This window comes from Cheilinus undulatus, linkage group 8 (genome assembly GCF_018320785.1).
Source record: "Cheilinus undulatus linkage group 8, ASM1832078v1, whole genome shotgun sequence".
In the NCBI taxonomy this organism is placed as follows: Eukaryota; Metazoa; Chordata; class Actinopteri; order Labriformes; family Labridae; genus Cheilinus; species Cheilinus undulatus.
Genome location: NC_054872.1, coordinates 30,666,160 through 30,687,432, shown reverse-complemented (window position 1 = coordinate 30,687,432; position 21,273 = coordinate 30,666,160). Strand labels below are relative to the sequence as shown.

At 38.8% G+C, this 21,273-nt stretch overlaps 2 protein-coding genes across 2 annotated transcripts in view; both read right to left on the bottom strand.

The window, feature by feature from the left end:
* Positions 1-15,929, bottom strand: part of cers2b (ceramide synthase 2b) — a 38,693-nt gene extending 22,764 nt beyond the window's left edge. Inside the window, exons 1-2 of the mRNA XM_041794344.1 lie at positions 15,459-15,929; positions 1,186-1,359 (exon numbers count right to left, since the gene is read on the bottom strand). Coding sequence (XP_041650278.1) covers positions 1,186-1,358 — 173 coding nt within the window. The 5' untranslated portion in view covers position 1,359; positions 15,459-15,929. The remainder of the gene's footprint in view (positions 1-1,185; positions 1,360-15,458) is intronic.
* Positions 15,930-19,788: 3,859 nt separating this feature from the next.
* celf3b (cugbp, Elav-like family member 3b) overlaps positions 19,789-21,273 on the bottom strand; it is a 37,749-nt gene continuing 36,264 nt past the window's right edge. The window contains exon 15 of the mRNA XM_041793952.1: positions 19,789-20,532. The gene's annotated coding sequence lies outside the window, so the exon portion shown is untranslated. The remainder of the gene's footprint in view (positions 20,533-21,273) is intronic.

Genomic DNA, 21,273 nt, shown 5'->3' with positions numbered 1-21,273 from the left:
TCAACACAGCGGTCCATTTAAATATAACATACATCTCACTAATCAGAGTTTGCATTAATGCTGATGTTCCATGCAGCTGCTGCTGCTGGCAAAGCTTAACCTCCACCACCCCAGCCACCTCCTTTATAGCATAAAGCCTGTGGCACTCTCATTCAGATAAAGGGATTGTACTCAATGTATGTATAATTTTTCTGATGATCAATGAAGCACGGACATCCACATAGAACCGTTAATTACTAACTTTCCTCTGTTCTCATTCATTCCTTATGGCTGTCGCCCACTTTCTGACCCCCAGCAGACATTCAGGATCACGTGATTGCAAAAAACCTACAAGTAAACTTTTATAACAACCTACACCTCAGAGAAGCACACTGAAACAAAGGCTGTGGGCTTTGCTGGAGCAAAAAACAGTAGGACACAGGCATTAAGGGTCATAAAATGCAAAAGTATTTCCAATGTAGCAACCACCATCATTGAGCTTCAAAAACTGATACCTTGTTTAGCACTGTCCATATATTTCCAGTTTGCATTTTGTTCTGCAAACTGCCACCACCCACTTTAGTTTTTTTTGTCTCTTTCAGTAGTGTTCTGATGGTTCCTTTCAGTTAAAGTCCACTATTTATTTTTATGTATTTTTTTTTAAGGAGCACCGATACGTGTTGTAATACTGAGAGAAATCTTCTTCCTGTCTCCTGCCAGGTTTTACTCAGTCAAATAAATCTTCAGATAATTGTCTCCTGCAACACAAAGATAACTTAATGTCACTAATTTCTAATGTCTTTCTTGATTCTCTCATTAGCCAGCATTTTATTTTTTTCTCTCTGTGACTGGATGGGAGGTAGGCCTGAGACACTCTGATGAGGACGGGAGCTTCTTGGCATTGGTAATAAAGCACAGGTGGACTCTGTAACGGTTGTCTGATTTCCAAAAATTAACTGCTAGAAACAAGAACATTGCACTTTTTTGAGCAACACTGCAAGATTAGGGCTTTATTTTTAAAATCTAGACTGCAGCATAAATGATATAAAATAATGTAGTGAAATGATGGACAAAAAGGGAAAGAAAAGAAATTCAGAAATGAAAAAAGTTTAAATACATACAAAGAAAGTTTTAAATGAACCTATGTATGTATACCAGGCTAATGAGAACAAGCATTAATGGAAATGGGTTGAATAATGCTCTGACCTTTCAAAGATCTGACGAATGATAAGGAATGCTAGAGCGATGGGCAGTGCCACCCATAAATCGCGGGCTTTAGCGTATACTCGTCCATCCCGATCCTCCAGGTCAGCCCAGCCCAGGCCCTTTGGAAACCACAGCCGCTCCTGCCAGAACCACTCACTCAGCCCCAACAGCATCCTGCAACACAAGACACACCAAGAGACAGCAACATGAGGTTATTTCACTCAAGATACTCATGGCAAAATCCACACCCTGAAGAAAAACAAAAACGGTGACTTGGTTCCCTCTGAAATCTGGAGACACAGGCCGTCTATAGGTGCTTTAAAGGCTGCAGCTTTACGGGCCAGGCTGTGCATACAGGAAGACATCTGTGATTAAGAATGTTGCTACCATGTAATTAAGAGAAGAGGAGATGTTTCCCTCTCTCTGGAAGCCAGGCTGCAGGTTTTCCTAATGCATAAAACAGAGCACAGGCTGCATGCCGGGAGCTTGGGAGGCCCAAGAAAGGAAGGAGAAATCAGACCAACAACGAGGCCTCAACCTTTCTGCACCACCAGCGCCGCCCTGGACTCACAGCAGCTGCAAGAGTTTAATTCAGAGAGTTCAGAGATGAATACTTCTGCTGCTGAGACGAGGGAGTGGCTGAAAGAGAGAGTGAAAGAGAGGCGGCAAGGGAGAGGTATCATCAGAGGGATATGAGTCATGATTGGTCCATATGTGCCGAGCAGTGTGGGAGCCCCCACATGCTCCATCTCTGGAGTCCCCTTGCAAATCTACAGTAACTCCCCTCCCGCCCAGTGCAGCTGTAAATGCCTAAACCCTGTAACTGCTCCACTTCGACTCATATCCCCGCCCTGCTGCTCCCTGCCAGGAACCAAGAAGGATTCCCCCTTTGGCCCAGAGCGCCAAAGCTATGTGTAACGTGCTCTCTTCATCAGCTATCTTTAAAATGTGCAGCTCAGGCTGGAAATGGGTGTGCCTCATGAGGATGATTTTAAAAATCCAAATGAAGATGTTAAGGCTCTGCCCTTTCTCAAACGCTGTGTATCGAAGGTTTTCCAGATGGATGTGTGTAACAAATCCATCTGGTGTGTCAGGTTAAGAAACTTCTACATCTAGTACTATAAAAACAAAACTACTTTGGCCTTTTAGCATCACATAAAAAATCCAATATGTTGTTGATTCTTTCCTCTGATCACTTCACAGAAGTAAGAGAATATAAAATGTTAACTTAACATGTGAAGATTCTGTTTTATTATTCAATGACTACCCATGTGTTAAATGAGAAATTAAAGACTAGCACAATGACCTAGAACAGCTGGCTGTAGGCCATGCATGTCATGCAATAATAAAGAAAGCAATCAATTTAAAGGGGACATATTTTACCCTTTTAAGACAAGTTTATATTGTTTCAGAGGTCCCCAAAACATGCCTGTGAAGTTTGTTGCTGAAAAAAACACTCTAGTATAGAATTTTTGGATGTCTAAAAACCCTTCTGTTCCAGCCTTTCTCAGAACAAGATATTTCTGTGTCTGAGGCTTTAAATGATACAGATCTGTCTGACTCCACCCCTGACCACACCCCTCTCAGAAAATGAATGTGGCGCTCCTGATGTTACAATGTTACAGACGCTTTTATCCAAAATTAAGGACCTGCCTGGGGTTTGAACCATCAATCTCCAAGGTCAATGACAGCAGGGTAGCCCACTGAGCTATCCAGCATCTCAGCTGGCAGCTGAGAGGATCAGGAGAGGAGCGTGGAACTTTCTTCCAAGCGGGGAGGGCCAACCAAGCCTGGGGGCGGGTGCTTACACCCAACATGAGGTCATGAGGGCAAAATCTGAGAACGTCTTGTTTCAGCACGCATTTTCTGAATAGTGGAGAAAAAGAGGGGTGGAGGGAATGGATTTTTCTGGTATTTTAGGGGATTGTGATCAGGCCAGGGGCACATATTTTTGTTAGAAAAGCCTGAAAAAGTAATTTTTGCATAATACAGTATGTCCCCTTTAACACAGAATCTGTCCACACCCAATCTGTGGGATGAATTATCAGAACTTTTGCTATTTTATGGGATCTAAATGGAATTTTAAGAATGACTATAATAATGACTTTAATAATGACTGAACTACTATTGCTTGGCCAGATATTGGCCTATGGTAACCAGTAAGAGACAAATGTGAGTTGACATACATCTATGTTGTTTCAATGGAAACTTTTGGAAAGAGCTGAAACTCTTAACTGGTGGACTCTTAACTCAAACTAGTTGAAATTTGCAAAAATTTGACTGAAATCAGGTTAAATGGAAGCCAAAACAGTCTGGCTGCAGACTGTTAATCTGAGACACTGAACAGAAAACTTTTTAAATGAAATCGGATTAAACTTCTGTTGGGTAAAGGTGATGATTAGGATACCAAAAGTAAAATAGTTAAAACCTGACCTCATCACAACAAAACATTTAATAACCAAGTAAACAGTCTGCTTACAGGAAAAACTAACTTAACTTATACAGCTAAAGCCAAGCTCAAAAAGCAGCTATCAACGTTATCTACATAGCTGAGTTAGCTTTATCTTCGTTTGCTCATGTTGCAAAAGCTAACATAAATAGAGGTAACAGCGCTGCATTACTTACGTAGTTAAAGCTAAGCTCACAAAGCAGCTGTGTAGATACGTTATCTATGTGGCTAAGTCAGCTTTAGCTCTGTTGCTAAAGCTAACTTAACTGCATTGGCTTTAATATTAACTAAGTAGCTAATATAGCTATGTTACCTTTAGCTACAGCTAACATAGCTAAATGGAGCCATTGTCCCTGCATCTACTTCTACAGCGAGTCTATACACAATTTAATCCCAGATTAGACCTCTGACCTTTCCTTTCTATTTTATTGATGAAATGGTTCTTATTCTGTACTGTTAGCAATGTGGTTATTACCTCCACCAAGGAGGTTTTGTGATTGGGTGGGCTTGTTGTTTTTTTTGTTAGCAACATAGCTCAAAAAGTCATGGACAGATTTTCATGAAATTTTCAGGAAATGTCAGAAATGGCACAAGGAAGAAATGACTAGATTTTGGGACTGATCCGGATCACTGTCTGGATCCAGGAATTGTTTAAAGGATTCTTCACTATTGGGGGATAGGGCTGATGGCGGAGGTCCGCGCTCTCTGAGCGCTTTTCTAGTTTCATTAATGTTACTGCCAGACTTTGTTTATAAATAAAGTTGAATTAAAAAAAAATTTAACACTGGAATTACGTTGTACTGGCAAATTAGCTTCCTTCCTTTCTGAGATATAAAGTGTCTCAGATGAACGGTCTGTGAGAGTGGCCATCAAAGATTTACAGTCCACAGCCAGACCCCTCTCATGTGAGCTGCAAAATCTGGTGCTAAGAATTAAAGAGAATGCAGCAGTGCAAAAAAGTATAGTTCCTTGAGTGTCCACTTGAGGCTAGCTCAAAGCCATGGAATCCCAAACAGGTCCAATACCAATGCCAAATTTTACAGCAGAAAGAAACTTTACACAACGTGGTAAAAAAAACAAAAACACATTTAGTATTGATATTTAATTTCATTATATGTACATTTGAGGGTGGCTTTTATTTTCATGTTTACATGCATCCAAGCTAATTGCTCCACAAGCAGCCTTTGTATATATACACTCACACTACAACAATCCCCTGTAGCTCATGCCAAAGCAGGTTGGCAGAAGAGAAACACTGTTTCTGTCATGAAAATCTTTCAGTGCTGTTCTTTGCTTTTTATTTTGTCAAGAAATGTCTAGTTCTGATAAAACTTCTGCCATACTACGGCTACATTCAATCTAATTGTTACACCAGTGGCAGCCATTGCTATCAGCTTCCAGTACAGCTAAACCCCGCCTGTAGCTAACGCCTCATTCTCTTACATTAATGCTGATTGGTCTGAACCATTTTTGGGTCAAGCACAGATGTTGTAACCTTGCAAAGCAGATGGATATGCCCGTTTCCTTGTTTTTCATTGGCAAAACCATCTTGTTAAGCTCCAATCTGAACTGTTTGGGCCCTGTTAGAAAGTGACAGGACCAATCAGCGACAAGGGGCAGTACATGCAGCTCGATAGCAGCTGCGCACGTGTTTTGTTGCTCTTATTGGCCCATAGAGATGTGACAGACAGAACGTTCATCCAATCACACTTTGAGTTTTTTTCAAAGCCTCTGCCTTTTCTCAAATGTTTCCTATTGAAGCTTTCCCAGATGGATGTGTGAAACACATGTGTGAAACACATCCATCTGCCGTGTTGTAGATTGGAGCCTAACAAGATAGACTTGCCTGATGACAGACATGGACTCTGGCAAATTACAGTTACAGACAACATCCATGCATAAGTAGGACAACAACAACAATGGCTGATCTGCAAGTTCTGTTTGTGCTGCATACTCCCATGTAAATATTTTTTTTAAATGTACTCTCATTATAGTTTAGGATCACTTGAGAACATACTGTATGCCCACATAAATGTTTATATGTCATGTTTGCGCCTTGCTGCTCTGAAGAAGGAAATGTAACCACAAAGCCATACTGCCAACTACTGACCTGGCAGGAGTACTACAACATTTTTAAATGTTTTTGCCCATAATGTGCGCAGGGGTTGTCATTAAAACCTTGTTGTCTGAAAGCAGACTTTTAAAACTATTCCACTGGATTGTTTTTGTGTAGACACGGCCTAAAAAGTGGATGCACTGTAGCTTTTTGCCAGGAGGTTTAATGCACACCTCATCTCCACTTCTTGACAAGTTTTTAGGTTGATGGAAGAATAAAGCATTTCCAATATGGTAACTGCCATTATTGGGCTTCATAATGCTTCTTGAGAAACAAATGGGTGATATCACTGAGATCATGTCCATGTTTTATACAGTCTCCGGTTCATTCATTTCACTTTTCCTATTCTTGCAGTCTTTAAGACACATCCATCCCAAAATATAAAGAAATGTCCTTATTTTTCTTAATCTCTGAACTGGTTCATTAACTGGCCATCAATCTGATCATTCTTAATGACTGAAGTCTACCCTAAAGGTGAAACACATGGCTGCTGGTTTGTACCCTCTGACACCGTCCATGAGACGTGTCATGGTTGAGTGAGTCGCTTGTTTTCCACATCATGTCATGTTAGTCACGGCCCCTGTTTCCTGTTGCAACAGCACCACTGGCCGAATGCTGGGCTCTCTCTCTCTCTCTCTCCCTCCCTCTCCTTCTTTCTCAGGTAGTGGTGGATAGGAAGGGGTGACACATTTTTTCCCCCGTCATTTTGCCAACTCTTCCACTTAAGTTGCGCTACATCTCACTTCTCCTCTTGAGTGTCCCGAAAAATCTTGCTGAACAGCATGTTTGTGTGCTCCACAAAGAGCAGTGTAATCACACCAAAAACAGATAACATATTTATGAGTGTCAGAGGAAAAATAAAGATAGTTCAAAGGGCAGAAATGCTGAGAGAGGCAGACAGGTAGGCCACGCACATGGGTAATAAATGATTTCTAATAATAGCGGCATACTTTAAGCTTTTAGAAAGTGCATCATCAGCACTTGACTCAACACAAACACCAAAACACACAAAAACAAAGAAATATGGAGGAAATACTATAAACTATTTCTTTATATATCTCATTAGAGCATATGTTTAGGCTTACTAGTTGAGATCTCAGTGTTTTAGCAAGTTAAAGCTCTTTTCCTCACACAGCTTTCCCAACATCACATCCCATTGGCCCACAGGATCATATGACCAGACTCTGACCATTTCAGAGGTCCAATAAAAATAAAGGATGCCTCAAGCAGGGGAGGGAGAAAGGAAGTTTTCAGACTGTCTCCTCTCTCTTTTTTTCTTACTCTGAATATACATCACAGGGATGGTGTGGTAAACAGAGATCAGGCTCCAGATGTTACTGATGTGCCTCTGTGTTAAGTTTATAAATCCATGATGCCATTTGTTAAAAATGAAAGAAATGGAGGGAACCAGCTTCAGAGGAAAAACCCAAACTGAGCAGACAGGAACCTGGTACAGAGTCCAGGAATATTTGGAGAATGTAAACACGCTGCCATCACTTAGAAGGAGCACTTCATTTTTCCCCATTCACACTCCATGTAAAAGACGTCCTGTGGAGATTTAAAGCCATCAAGCATGTCTTTATCTCACTGATAGGACATGAGACAACGAGAGGAACATGAGTCATGAGACAGTAAGAAAATGCTGACTGTGAGTCACTCAAACTCTCCCATGTCTGTCAAAGACCACTGTTATGATTTTCAATAATTCAGAACTTTTCTATGCTGTTTAAGAATGATACAATCTGTGTTATCTTAATGTTTGATGGTGTTGGACAAGTTATTAAACTTTTTAAAACTACATGTTTTTAAACTACATGTGTTAAAAAGTGGAATTTCAGGTAGCACAAATTATATTTAAAGCAAAAACATCTACCACCAGGAAATAGTCAGAAGTAGAGGGAAATGTGTTTAATTTAAGGACAAAATGTAATTTCAAAACTATGAGGGCAACAGATGAGGAGGCTTTTCTACTTGTGAAGTGAAACTATGTAATTGTCTATAAAAACATATGAAAACATAGACCAGTTCAACAGAAATAAAGAGGATTTTCATGAAGTTCAGGAATCACGAAGGTGGTTGAATATACCAGGTGATTCCTGTTCATTTATTCATTTCCCTAACTTAACCTTTCTTTGCTGACCTTAAGGCTTTTTTGTGTAAATAATAATGGAATTACAAATTAACATGATTTATAAATGTAATGAACGTATTAACGTATGAACCTCATTACAAGAGCGTAACATAACGTGCACAACATAACATATGCAACAAAATGTACCAACAACATTATATAGGTAGTATAACATATGTAGTGTAACACATAAAGCCTAGCATACGTTGCGTAATGTACATAGTGTAATGTTGGGTACTTAGAGTAATGTAACGTACATAGTGTAACATAACTACATAGTGTAGCATAAGTAATGTATGTAGCGTAACCTACATAGCATAACGTGCGTAGCATAACATACATAGCCTGTGAACGTAGCGTAACATATGTAGCACAACATACGTAGCATAACATACGTAGCGTAACGTACGTAGCGTAACATACGTAGCTTAACATACGTAGCTTAACATACGTAGCGTAACGTACGTAGCATAACATACATAGCTTTTGTTATGTGGGTGTAAATATGCTAAAAGTATGATCACGTTGAATAGTGTAATATATGTATTATCATATATTGTGCATAACAGGCGCTGTACATCAAACGTTACATGTATGTTATTTTGTTCATTGTTTTTTATGGCTATTTTGGGCTTCCATGCCTTTAGAGAGAAAGTGTAATGATAAAGTCTGAAACTGGGGAGAGAGAAAGAGAGAGTAGGGAATGCCATGCCAGAAAGGAGCCACAGGGCAGATCTGAACTGTTTACCTCAAGAACAATAGCCTCTGTACAAGGGGCCTACAGACCCAACCACTAGGCCAGGGCTATTCAATTACAAATTCAACCTGGACAAATTTTAAAGTCAAGATATGTAGCTGGGACGGAGATGTTCAGTGCCCATTAAGCAGCTAATAATGTCAAATTTGGAACTAATACAGATCAATTTGATGAAAGATATGCACTTTTTATTCCCAGTCTCCCTTTTAAATTTGGCAACATGACAAAAGCACATGAAAAAGTGCATAAAAACAAAATAACAGCAGTATTTGAACATAACCTGAGGTGGTAGAAATGTTTTTTTCACTTGAATAAAAATAAAATAAATAGAATGAATAAATAAAATAATATTCTGTAAATAATAATTTTGGTCTTACCCAGACATATCTTGAAGCAAATAATATCTAAATTTGCACAGTTGTAGCTACAGTTGAAAAGGATATGTTTTATACTAGGTTTTTGGGACTACTTCTGTCAGCATCGCCACGCCTCAAAACAACACAGTGCATTGTAGCTAGACTGTTGCTAAGCTAAGCAGAGGGTTGCATTTATGGTCCGAAATACTGTAGGAATTTATGATAGTTTGCGAAACAGGTTGCCCTCTACATCTTTGGCATGACCATTGCCTGGGCCACTTGGGGGTTCGTTCTGGGCTGCATGTGGCCCCTGGGCTTCTAATTGAATATGCCTGCACTAGGTCATCAGTCCCCTGAGTGTATTTGGGCTATATTTAAAATACTCCAAAATGAGTATGTATATCATAAGAATTCTAGAAATAATAAAATATCTGTCATGAACTCGCATCTTGATAAGGATAAACAAATGAATGCTTTTTAAAAAAGATTATTATTGGGGATTTTTTGCCTTTATTTGGATAGCATCGTTGGAGAGGGACAGGAAAGAGAGAGCAAGGGGAAGACATGCATCAAACAGCGCAGAGACCCGGAATCAATCCCATGACCAGTGTGTTGAGGACTACAGCCTCTGTATATGAGCGCCTGCTCTACCCACTGAGCTACACTGGAGCCAATCAGTGATAATTTTTGATAAAGATTTATACATCGGTAATGACTATAACCTTTTATGATAAATTCTTATATTAGGGCTATCAAAATATTTATATTTTCTATTTCGATAACTCTCCTTTTTGACGCATTTTGAAACTAAACCATTTTTTTAATTTTGAAATTGGGTTTGTACTGTTTTATCTGAAAAGAAAAAGGGAACTTTGGGTGGATTGAAAATTATGATATTAAACACAGAAAAAGGATTTTGTCATGGACTGTAAAGTAAAATAAGGAAATGGTACAAAAGCAAAATTTTTGATAACACAAGGTGTTGCCCACTGAGCTGTGTTCGACTTTTAAAGGGGAAATGAGGTGATAAAGAGCAGTGGTATATTTATTTTACATTACTGTGGCTGGGAGTTGTTGTAGTGGTTTAACCAAAGTTTACTGAGAGACACAATAAAGCATGTGCTTCATACTATTAAAAAAAACCAATGCACTTATTATGAACCTCAATAAATCGTTAACACATTAATCATTTTTTAATCGTGTTTGAACAGTCTCATTTTAATTCAGTCCTGTCCTCTGAGAGCTTCAAACCACAACTAGAAAAAGATTAAATCTGAAAAGTTATAGACAGGATGGCACATCTGCTGCGGTTGATATGACACAAGGTCAAATGACATGAGTCCACATATGTCAGGCTGACTCAGAAAAGTCAACAGCTCTTGACTGTTACACTGCACTGAGCTCTACAAAAGTATATATTAGGTTCATTTACAATACAGTATTAGAGTGTCATCACTTTACAGCTACAAGATAAACAAAGGGTACTATTGAGCTTAATTCTAATGACATTTCTCAACCGATCTGGATGGCCTGAACTCACATCATTAATACCATTATTTTTTATTTTTGGCCTTAAGTTGAAAGAAATGCTAAAGTACATTTTGTCAAGGCCCAAAGTTAAGTATCATTCTAGTATTTGTTTGATAATTCTTATACTGTATGTGACATGAGGCCTTATCCTTTTTTCAGTCTTTTTTAAAAATTATTTATAGTGCGAACCAGTGTACTACTTTGTTGAGAATGTGGCTGCTTACACTAAGCTTTAAAAGATAGCTTCAGATGAGAGACAGTCTTTGTTCAAGATAAGCTAAATTTAACGACAAAAGTAACTTTCTCTTTAAAGAAGCGGGAAACACATTTATAATCACCCAGGTATAAAGTAACATTATCAAAGCTAAATGATATAATTGCACCAGAATGAATTAAGTTTGAAATAACAGCCACTTTAAAGCCTGACATATTGATTTACAACATCCAATATTGGTCCATAGTGGCTCTGTAGTAATAATATCTTAGTAAAGCAGTCCATCACTGATATGATGTGGAGATTACCCTACAATAAAACTGGTAATGAACCTGCACTAACATGTGCTCATTTTACTGATAAAAATGTTTGTTTAGTTAATTAAATTATATTGTAAAAGTCCCTCCAGGCCAATTGAATGACGTTATGGGCCACAGTTTCTAACAGAGCTGATAAGCATTAAAACAGGTAAATAGCATTAGTGCAGCTTGTAGACACTGGAGCTTAGAGCATTAGGCCGGCGTTTCTCAACAGGTCTAGCCTTGAGTCCCAACTCTTTGATGAGAATTCTCAACCCAAATTTCTCCAAAATTGCAGCCATTCAAACATATTTAAGGGAAAGTGTTGCAGTTTCGACCTCAATGGAACAAAACCTGTTTGAACAAAGAGACAGGGCAAAACACACCTGTAGAAAGCCAGTCAGTACAAAAGCTCTTGCAGGATATGCATGAATATATTTTGGTCTTCCATTTCACATGCTAACATGTGAATTCTAGTTCTTTTCCAAAGATCTTCAGAAATGTATTTATTTACATGGGGAAACCAGCTTTTTTGTCCCAAGACAAGGAGATAAATGAGTCAAGATCTTGAGGAAAAAGCCAAAATATACTTACCACAGCAAAACTGAGTAAAATGAAATAACTGGATCCAAGTACATCATAGACTACTTGAACCATTCTTCCCCAGATGCAGATTCTTGACCCTCTGAAAACGGATCTACGACCCACTTCTGGCTTACGACCCTTAAGAGTACTACAATATTTTTGTCACACTGACAAGGGAATTGTCTCTTATTTGTATCAAGGTGGAGGTAATGGTGGAACCCCCTATATATTTTAGATTATATGAATAATACCTCTGTTTTTGGGGGTTTTATTCTCTTCCACATGTCTGCGCTCCTCTGGCTTAAAAAACACAGTGACTGTTCTACCTTGCCGCATCCATGAGGTTTATTTTTATGTTTTTATTTGTATCTTTTGGTGTTATCATCAGCAGCAAGTTTTATAAATATACTCAAAAATGTTAGGCGAAACTTTGAAATGTTCCACTTGCTATTCCATGATTACAACATGATCAACATGTGTGGAGGGTTATTGCTGGTGACAGTGTGTATCACAACAATCATCCATAGCTATGAGTGCAGGGCAGCATCAGCAAGAAACAGTAAAATTTGAAAGCAGCATGCATAAGAAGCTTCAGTTTAATATGACATGTTGCAACATAACTGGTTATAAGATGGACAAACCAGCGGATGTCTCTCATTATTACAGACTGTGAGACTATCAAAAAAAGACACAAAAATGGTAAGCAAATATACTTAGGAGTCTGTAAATATACCTGGGTGACCCATCATTCGTGTGAGAAACACTGTATTGTTACATCTCAGGCTAGTTGAATGATGAGTTTGAATAAGTTCCACTGTTATTTGAACAAAGACGGTGTAAAACATATGACGGAAATGCTGAGTAATGTCATGTACTGGTGAAAAGTTGTGGCTCTGTCAAACATCAAACCGCTGATAACAGTCGAGGTATTCAGAATGCCAACCTTACACACCGACATCCGTCATTTATGTGGTTGAAACAAAAGCCACCATTTTACACAGTTAGCGTACTGCAGATAAAATCCTGAGGCTTAAATTGTGGGGCAAAGTTGTAGTTCGCTCAAGAGGCTCTCTACAAATGGTCCATTAGTTGTAACTCATGTCATGCATTGGACATTTTGAGCCTGTGGGTTCAGAGACTGACTCATACTCATCCCTCACATTTTAGAGATTTCTCAGGACCTTAGCTGGAGTGAAAACAGTTCAGTGTAATTCCATTACTGTAAGATACAGTAGTTGGAAGAACAGAGATAACTAGAAATGATATGCTGTGAGGAGGCCTGTCCATGACTGGGCCCCTGACAGACCCAGTGAGGGGGCCCTCCCCAGTTGGGATTTATTGATGATACCAGTGTATGCATGTCGGATCAGTAGCATAGGTGCTAGCATCCTGGCTACCAGCTACCTCATTTTGGAGCTGAAAAGTATTTGAAGTTATTATTGGGTTTTCATGTTCAAATTATTTATTTGTGCTACTTTTGAACTCCTTTTCCTCACTGTTTACACCTCACATTTGTTTCCACATTACACCCATTTTGGGCTTTTTTTTGCTACTTTTTAGCTCCTTTTCACTTAAGCCGCTGTTTCTTGCTGCTTTTAGCCCATATTTGCCACTTATCAACGCTTTACCTCTGTTACCACCCATTTTGCCACTTTTTTCCTTTCTTAACCCACATTCACTGATTGATCTCATGTTTTGCCCCTTTTATCTGATGTTTGCCACCCTTTAACCCCTTTACCACTCATTTTTGATGATTTCTGTCCCTTTTAACCCTTTTTGCTAATTTATGCATTTAGTATGCAATTTTTAATAATATTTCCCTTTACATTGTTTTATGTTCTTTCTCCTGGTGTTTCTGCACATCATTACTTAGCTTTGAAGTCTAACATTAGTTTCCAAATGCTTTAGTCAATGTGCCCATCTACACTGCTAACATTGCCTAAAAAGGTAATTCTGTTTGAAGAAACTAGGTTTAGAATTAGAAAAGGGCTTTACTGCACTTCATCAATAAATTGATAAATAAACTTTATATTTCTTGCTTCGATAATAGTGGTTATTATTCAGGTTAAATGTAAAATATGGTTATCACAGATTAACTTCACAATGGACCATGATTTTCTTGCCCCCCCCTCCATTGGCTGAGCCCCAGAAAGCTCTCCCCCTAATGGGTGGCCTTTGCTGTGAGTGAGGGAAAATGTGAAATTATCCCAAGGGCACAAAGTCTTTCGTGATCTGTTTCATCACTGTTATCAGTGTCTTAGATAGAGATCACAAGAAAGTCAACCTGAATACCTTTGACACTGATCTGTGGCCCTAATGAATTATTGATGAGGAGATTCAATCAGTCAGGACAGTGATTTGAATAGGCCTGTTCAGGGGGTGTGAGGGTAATATTGTCATGCTGATTCTCTTCAGACTGCATGCTGCATGCTATACATGCTGCCCTTTGAGTACAGTAAGTAGCGTTACCTTGGCCTGAGCAATTAGGCCGGCTCCTGGACACATGTGAAGCCATTCTTTCTGTTGAGTGGTAGCTCTACAGGGTAATGATCTTCAAACATTAGACACTTCTGTGCAAAAAAAGTCGAGCAGAGCTTGACGTTTGTGTGGTAGAATACATAGGCTACTCATTCACAAAATACAGCTGATGTATTTCTTTTAAAATCCAGGTTAAGAGCAGATGAACCAAAAACTTACACCTACAACTCTGCATTTTCCTCCCTCCCTTTCTTGGACTTCACCCATGAGCTCACATAATGTTTGACCTGGATGTAAAACTTCATGTGCTCCAATTGCTTGTGTTTATTCCAACCCTAATCAAAATCAAATATAATGATGGGCAGCCATAAATAACAGATACAAGCAGCATGTCCTCACATTTTAGGCACTGGAAGCATAGAATTATGAGCATTTTTGTCAAGTTAATAACTGATTCAGCACAAAGGCTTTCATGGGACTTTGCCCGCTGGTTTACATGATGCTGATCTGGGTACAAAGACTGTAAATACCTGCACTCATATTTCCCTCATATCTTGACAGAGATTTACATAGAGCTGAATATAAATGTGTTTCCATCGGCATAAGAAGCTGTCAGTGCCTGTTATCTTGTCATAGAGTTACATTAAGTCCAATATTAATGTTTTCATGCACACATTTGGAATAAAAAGGAAAACTATTACTGTCATATGCCTACTTGGTGCGTTTGTGTCTCATGAATGAGCTAGCAGCTATTTAATTGAATTCGTGACCTTTATTTACTAGTTATTTTCAGCTTAGGTGCCATTGTGATATCTATGCTAGCTTTAATGTAGCTACTCCTAAACGGAATAGCGGAAAAGCTATGTGCAGACCACAATGGAGCTAGGAGAGGATGACCCAAACGAAAACAAATCGCTAATATACAAAAATACACAATTTAACATGTTCACATGAGATGACTAGCGGGTCATTTCTGTGTGTGCCCTTGGTTGCCTTTGCAGAGACTATCAATTTTTGTAGTTACAGTGATAATTTGGGTATAATCCTCTGCTAGTTAGCAAACTTCACAAACCGAACCCACTATCGGGCCACGCGCCAGACAGCCCTCATGTAGCCATATCAGACAATAAAGTAACGGCTTTTAGAAGCATTTTTCATAGTTAAAACACATAACCGCCATTTTTGTTTTTCTTTTACGGCAGTTAAACCCCAAGGGTACCCCCTCTATTTAATTAACTGATTCTTACATGAATGCGTAATGACGTCCGAGCAAAGGATGCGAAGCGTGCGCCCCCCGCCTCACGCGCACATAAGCGAATAACGTCTACTTGCTGAGATGAAAGTGAAACGGTACTTACTTTGGTATGTTCCTCCGTTGTGTGGCGTGAAGATTTGGCCTGTAAACACGAACAAATGTTCTCCACTAAGACGTCCTGGTCCCACCTAGCAAGCTAGCATAGAGAAAAAAATCCTAACGGTCCTGTTGAGTGTGCCCAGCCCGCTGAGCTCAGAAGGGCGCAGTAAGTGTCCAAGTTTAGTGTCCGGGCTGATTTTTACATGTTTCCATGGAGAACAAAGTTTGTTCGTCCTCTTTAGTCAAATATTTATAGGGGGTTAAAACAAAAAAAAAAGTGCCACAGACGGGAGAAAATGTGAGATGCTGCAATGCGACCGGCAGCTTTCCTCGACACGGATATTTCGCCTGTTTTTTCTTCTCTCGTCGTGTCCCAGAGTATTTCTCCCCCCTGCGATGTGTCCGGAGAGTCGGCAGGGTCTGTGTGGATGTTTGGCCGAGCAGAGGCGGAGGTCGGCCGGCACGAGAGCGGACTGAGAGGAGCAGCCAGAGGGAGGAGTGAGGGGATAACGGAGAGGGAGGGACGCAGATGACGTCCAAGCACATGAGAGCATTTGGCTGACACACACTCACACACATCCGCATTTTGTTTCCGCTCGGGAAAAAAGTTTCACCTCTTTCTTTTGTACTGATGAGAACCGGGCTAATGGGTGTCAGACCCATGTTTTCTGGTTCGTCTGAGTTTTAATCCCGCAGTTCTTCACCCCCCCCCCCAAAAAAAAAACATTTTCTGATAATACCAGATTTACTTGAGGATTTATGCTGTGTGGTTTAACTATACGTCACTACAGCTATTGACTCCCGACAGGTAATATAATCCTTTTTGTTTGATTTTTTTTTAAATGTGCTTTTCTTTCATACAATAAATAATATCTACACAAATAACATTAGTCAGAGGAAAGGCCAGTCGGGGGGGGGGGGGGGGGGGGGTATCTGGGGCCCAGCCATTTAGGGGTCCCATGGAGGTCAGGAAAATCACGGTCCATTGTAAAGTTAATCTGATAACCACATCTCTCTTTTATTTAACCTGAATAATAACCACTCTCATCAAAGCAACTACAACAACAAAATAGTTTTATTGACCTATTTACTGCTGATGAAGAGCAGTAAAGCCTTTTTCAAAATGTAAACCCATTTCTTAAAACAGAATTACATTTTAGGTAATGTTAACAGTGTAGATGGCCACATTGACCAAACCTTTTGGAAATTGCTAAGCCATGATGTGCACAAATGTCAGGATAACGAAAATAAAGATGAAGGAACTTAAACTTAAAACTTAATTTAAAAATAATAAAAATAATAAATAATAAAATAATTGCAAACAAGGGCGGAAATCGACAAAAATTTATTTAAGGTGGCAGGAAAAAAAGAGGTGAAAGTGGTTAGAGAGGGTAAAAATTGATTATAAAGGGCAAAATACTGGATAGGGTTGCAAGTAAGGGTTAAGAAACAAAAAAAAAAACAGCTAAATGGATGGTTAAAATAAACTGTGGAAATTGGTTTAAAAATGGCAAAAATTGGTTGAAAGGGGCAAAAATGGGATAAGGCAATAATTAAAGCTGAGAGATGAAAAAAGTTGCAAAATTGGTGGTAAAAGGGTGAAAGGTGGTTAGAAAGTGACAAAGAAAGAGAAAGTGGCAAAATAGAAGTTAAAGTAGTGAAAAGGGGTTAAAGAGTAGCAAAAATTGGTTAAATGTGGAATCAAATGTTGAATAGTAGGCAGAAACAGTGATTAAAAGAGGCTCAATAGTGGAACAAATAAGTAATTTAAACATCAAAATGCAATAATAGCTTCACGCACTTTTGAGCTCCAAAATGAAGAAACTGGTAGTCAGGATGCGATGCTACTGATCCAACACACATGCGCTGATATCATTAATACTGGGGAGGGCCCATTCACTGGGTCTGGCAGGGTCCCAGCCAATTCTGTGGGCAGGCCTGCTTAGAGGGACTCATAGTTAATTTTCTTCTCCTTTAAGGCCAATTACATGGGTTTTTTTTTACATTTATTTCCAACTGCACTTCTGAATGCCTTTAAAAGCCACCGACAAACCCTCACAGTATCTCTGACATGATGAACTGTTTCTGTATGTAAATAAATAGGTTATCACTGGGTGTAAAGTTAAAAGCTCCCATGAGGAGTCTTTAACTGGTTATGAAAGAGACTGAGATTAACACTGATGCCTGTTCATGACCTACCAAAGCAAACAAGACCACCAGCGACCCCTTTGAACTACATAGAAAACCATAATAATCTAAATGTCTGACTGCAGTTGTCAGAAGAATTGATTTACAGCAGGCCGAAGAAATTGCCTTTTTTACATCCTTCTTACTGGGTGCCTGTTAATAGAGAGAATAATGTCATTCTTTGTTTACAAGATATTCACTTACAGTTGTTAAATCAGTAGTGACAGCTTTGTCCACAGGCCTCACCAAAGGGAACATAACTCTTCACAGGAGCTTCAAATACACTCAGTTTTAACAATTGTGATCTTTAAATACAAAATGCAGTTTGCAACAGGTAATTCTCTGTAATTCTTTACCACAGTTCCACTTTTAATTTAGAATTCTTTAATCGAAAGATAGGCATGGAAGGCCATCTTTTTAAATTTCAACCAATTACTATAAAACAAGCATTTGAGGGGATAACAAACTGTCATGCTGAACAGAATAAAGGCCTCACTAACCTGCAGACAGTAAAACAGTTAACCCCTGATAAAAAGAGTGACTGTGGCCACCACTGTTCCCCTTATGAATGGTAACCACAACTCTGGCTCATGCTTGATTTCACATCTTTTTGGCAACACAACCAGTGCTTATAAAATATAACACAAAAACATAAGTTTGCCTAAGAGGTGGGAGGAACTTGCAGCCAATTATCAGTATAGGCTTTTATTTTTGAGCCAACCAGTGGATAATGAGTGGAGATGCTTAAGAGGTCAGGTAACCAGGGAGTTACCTAAAAAATGATTAATTTATGTCCATAGTTAGTGCATTATTTTTTAATTGTATTGTCCCTCTCAGGAGTTTTGGTTAAGTGTCTCCCTGCAGCCACAGTGATGTAAAATAAGTTCATTGCAGTGCCTCAAGGCCGCATTCCAGTTTAAAATACCCACAAACAGCTCAGTAGACAAGTCTAAAGTCATTTGCACCTTATTTAATCAAACCATTTTTACTGATCACTAATTTCCTTTTCATCCATAACAAGTTCCTTTTTCTGTGGTTAGGTTCATGGCACAATCTCCAATCTACCCAAAGATCTGAAATTTCTTTCAAAAATAAAAGCAGATCTGTATCTTAACAGGAACTCACCCTCAGTTTAATCAAAAATAAAAACAAATGCAGTTTTAAATGCAGAATTTTAAAATGTAACAAAAAGGGGATATACATTATATCCTTTGAGAGCCTTACAAAGAAATGTAAAAGTCCAGACTAGACCAGAGTTTTTGCCTGTTCTTGTTCTGAAATCTGCACTTGTTCTTGACAAGTGCAGATAAACAATTAATGCTTTGTCTTTTACGTTTCCGTTACCAGCGTAGATTCATCCCCACTGCTGTACGTTAGCATTAGCATTTCAGTATGAGTTATTTTATCTCTTAAACTTGATGAACCATGTTTTGAAGTGCTGTATAATGTGGCCATGATCTGATGTAACATCTTATCTTTGATCATAATTTATTTCTTCCCTTTTGGTAAATTAGACTAGGATCTTCTCACCGAGGGAAACTATTGTTCCCTGGGGAGCAGAGCCTAATCCCACAGATAAAACAAATAGAGCATTTAATTCTGCTGATAAATAAGCAGACTACTCCCAAAAACGAATAAAGGAGATAACAAGCTTGGCACATCAGCTTAATGTGAAAACACTCTCACTCATTCTCTGGTTAAAATTGCTCTGCATACGCCCCCTCCTGGACAGAAAGTGCATGTATTCTCTAATTTCTGTCATTCTGCCATTTATGAGATGGAGGAATTTTCACAGGAAAAATCAAACATACAAACACAAACACGCTTAATAAACCACATAAAGACATTTAGTATGATACTTTTTATTTTAACTTAAAAAGAGAGTGGATCAAAAACAGGATTCAATAAATTAGAAATAAATATAATTGCTGTAATAATTAATACATACATCATAATTACTCGATTGTAAGAGTCTGACAGAAACAGGCCCTCAAAAGTTTTTTTTTATCTAGAAAATTCTAAAATCAAAATATTGCAACCCACTCAAACCCCTTCTCCCAATAAACAAAATAATTGATAAATTAGTAAATAAATAAAAAATAGCTCAAATATTAAAACCTCCCGAATAAAAGTGCAATCCCCCCTCCCCCAAGTTTCACCTAAAATCTAAGTAGAAATTTAAAATAGGTTAGTGATTTCCTATTTTACAATTTGGAATGTAATATCCCTTTATGAGGATGATGATGTTACTAGTGGTAATAATAATAATAATAATAATGATAATAATAATAATAACATTAATGTTGCTGTGTCCTGTTCAGTGTTTATCTAAAGTAGTATTCTTTTTGCATTTTTTCTTGTTTTTTAAATGCTGCTCTTTGTAAACTAAATTATTTACAAGTCATTAGGATTTTCTCCAAAGTCTCTCTAACCTACTCATTTAATCGTCTTTTTTGTACTTTCTTTCTTTTTTTATTATGAAACATCGGCCCCTTTATATTTGTCATGTAATAGACATGGTATAGACACATTAAAGTCTATTGCAGTGATATATCAGCTTTTTTCATCAGTACCTTCCATACATGCTTGGTCGGTGTTGTCTTAAAACACCCTGGTGGCAAACAGCACACAGACCATGGTCAAACCAAGCTCTCAGTTGTATGTGTAAGAGTACCAACTCATGTCAACTGTGTTTTTTATGTGTGTTTGTGCATTTTATGTACATTTGTATATCAGCCTTGTACCATTTGAGGCTCAGTGTTGAGAGTGCATGTGGATGTGTGTGTTTTTGTGTGTGTGTGGCTGCACTCTCTGGACGCTCAAAGGTAGTGGACGGTCTGAAAGCACTACGAACCCTGGGATTCCACCTCGGCTGGACTCTGAAAGGTCACCTGTGAAGGGAGGGAGAGTTGGGAGGTAGAGAAGGAGAGAGAGGGACAGAAGAGGAGGGAAGGTATGTTAGAGAGTAAGGTCAAATATAACAGATCTTCATGTATCTGTCTCATCTATACCTCTGGCCAAACATGCCCCTTCCCCTTCAAAAGAAAAACAACTCTCATAGGCATGACTTAAACTGCTATCAGTGTCTTGCGGCTTGGGATGCTCCTAGCTCCACTTTTAGTTTCAGTTTCATCTTGGTGAGTTAAACACGAAGGCATCATTCACAGTTGTAAAGCTCTTGTCTCTTAACAGCAATAAATCATGGTGCTCGAACACATACACACACAGTGTCTGAATCATGCAACTCAATACAGTGAAAATCCATTATTCATGTTCCCTTGTGTGTGATTGGAAGTGAATGTCTGGAGGTTTGCGTGTGTGCTTTTTAAAGCCTCAGTATCTGCGTTTATGTGTGTGGGACTTTATCGGCATGTGCTGCGCTCGTGTGCCTTGGATCATGGCAAGCAAACACTACTACCGACATGCATCACTCTCTGGCATTTGCAGTATAGAAATTCTGGGTGATCATTTTTAAAAGGTAGCAGTTTTAAGTGTTCAAATAGCAGCAGGTGGGCCCAATAGACATTACAGGACTTCCTATTATCTACAAGGATTTGTTATGTAAAAGTTTGCCTGGAAATAGAAACACAATCCTTTATTTATAATGTGTGCTGCCATGTGACGATGCGTCC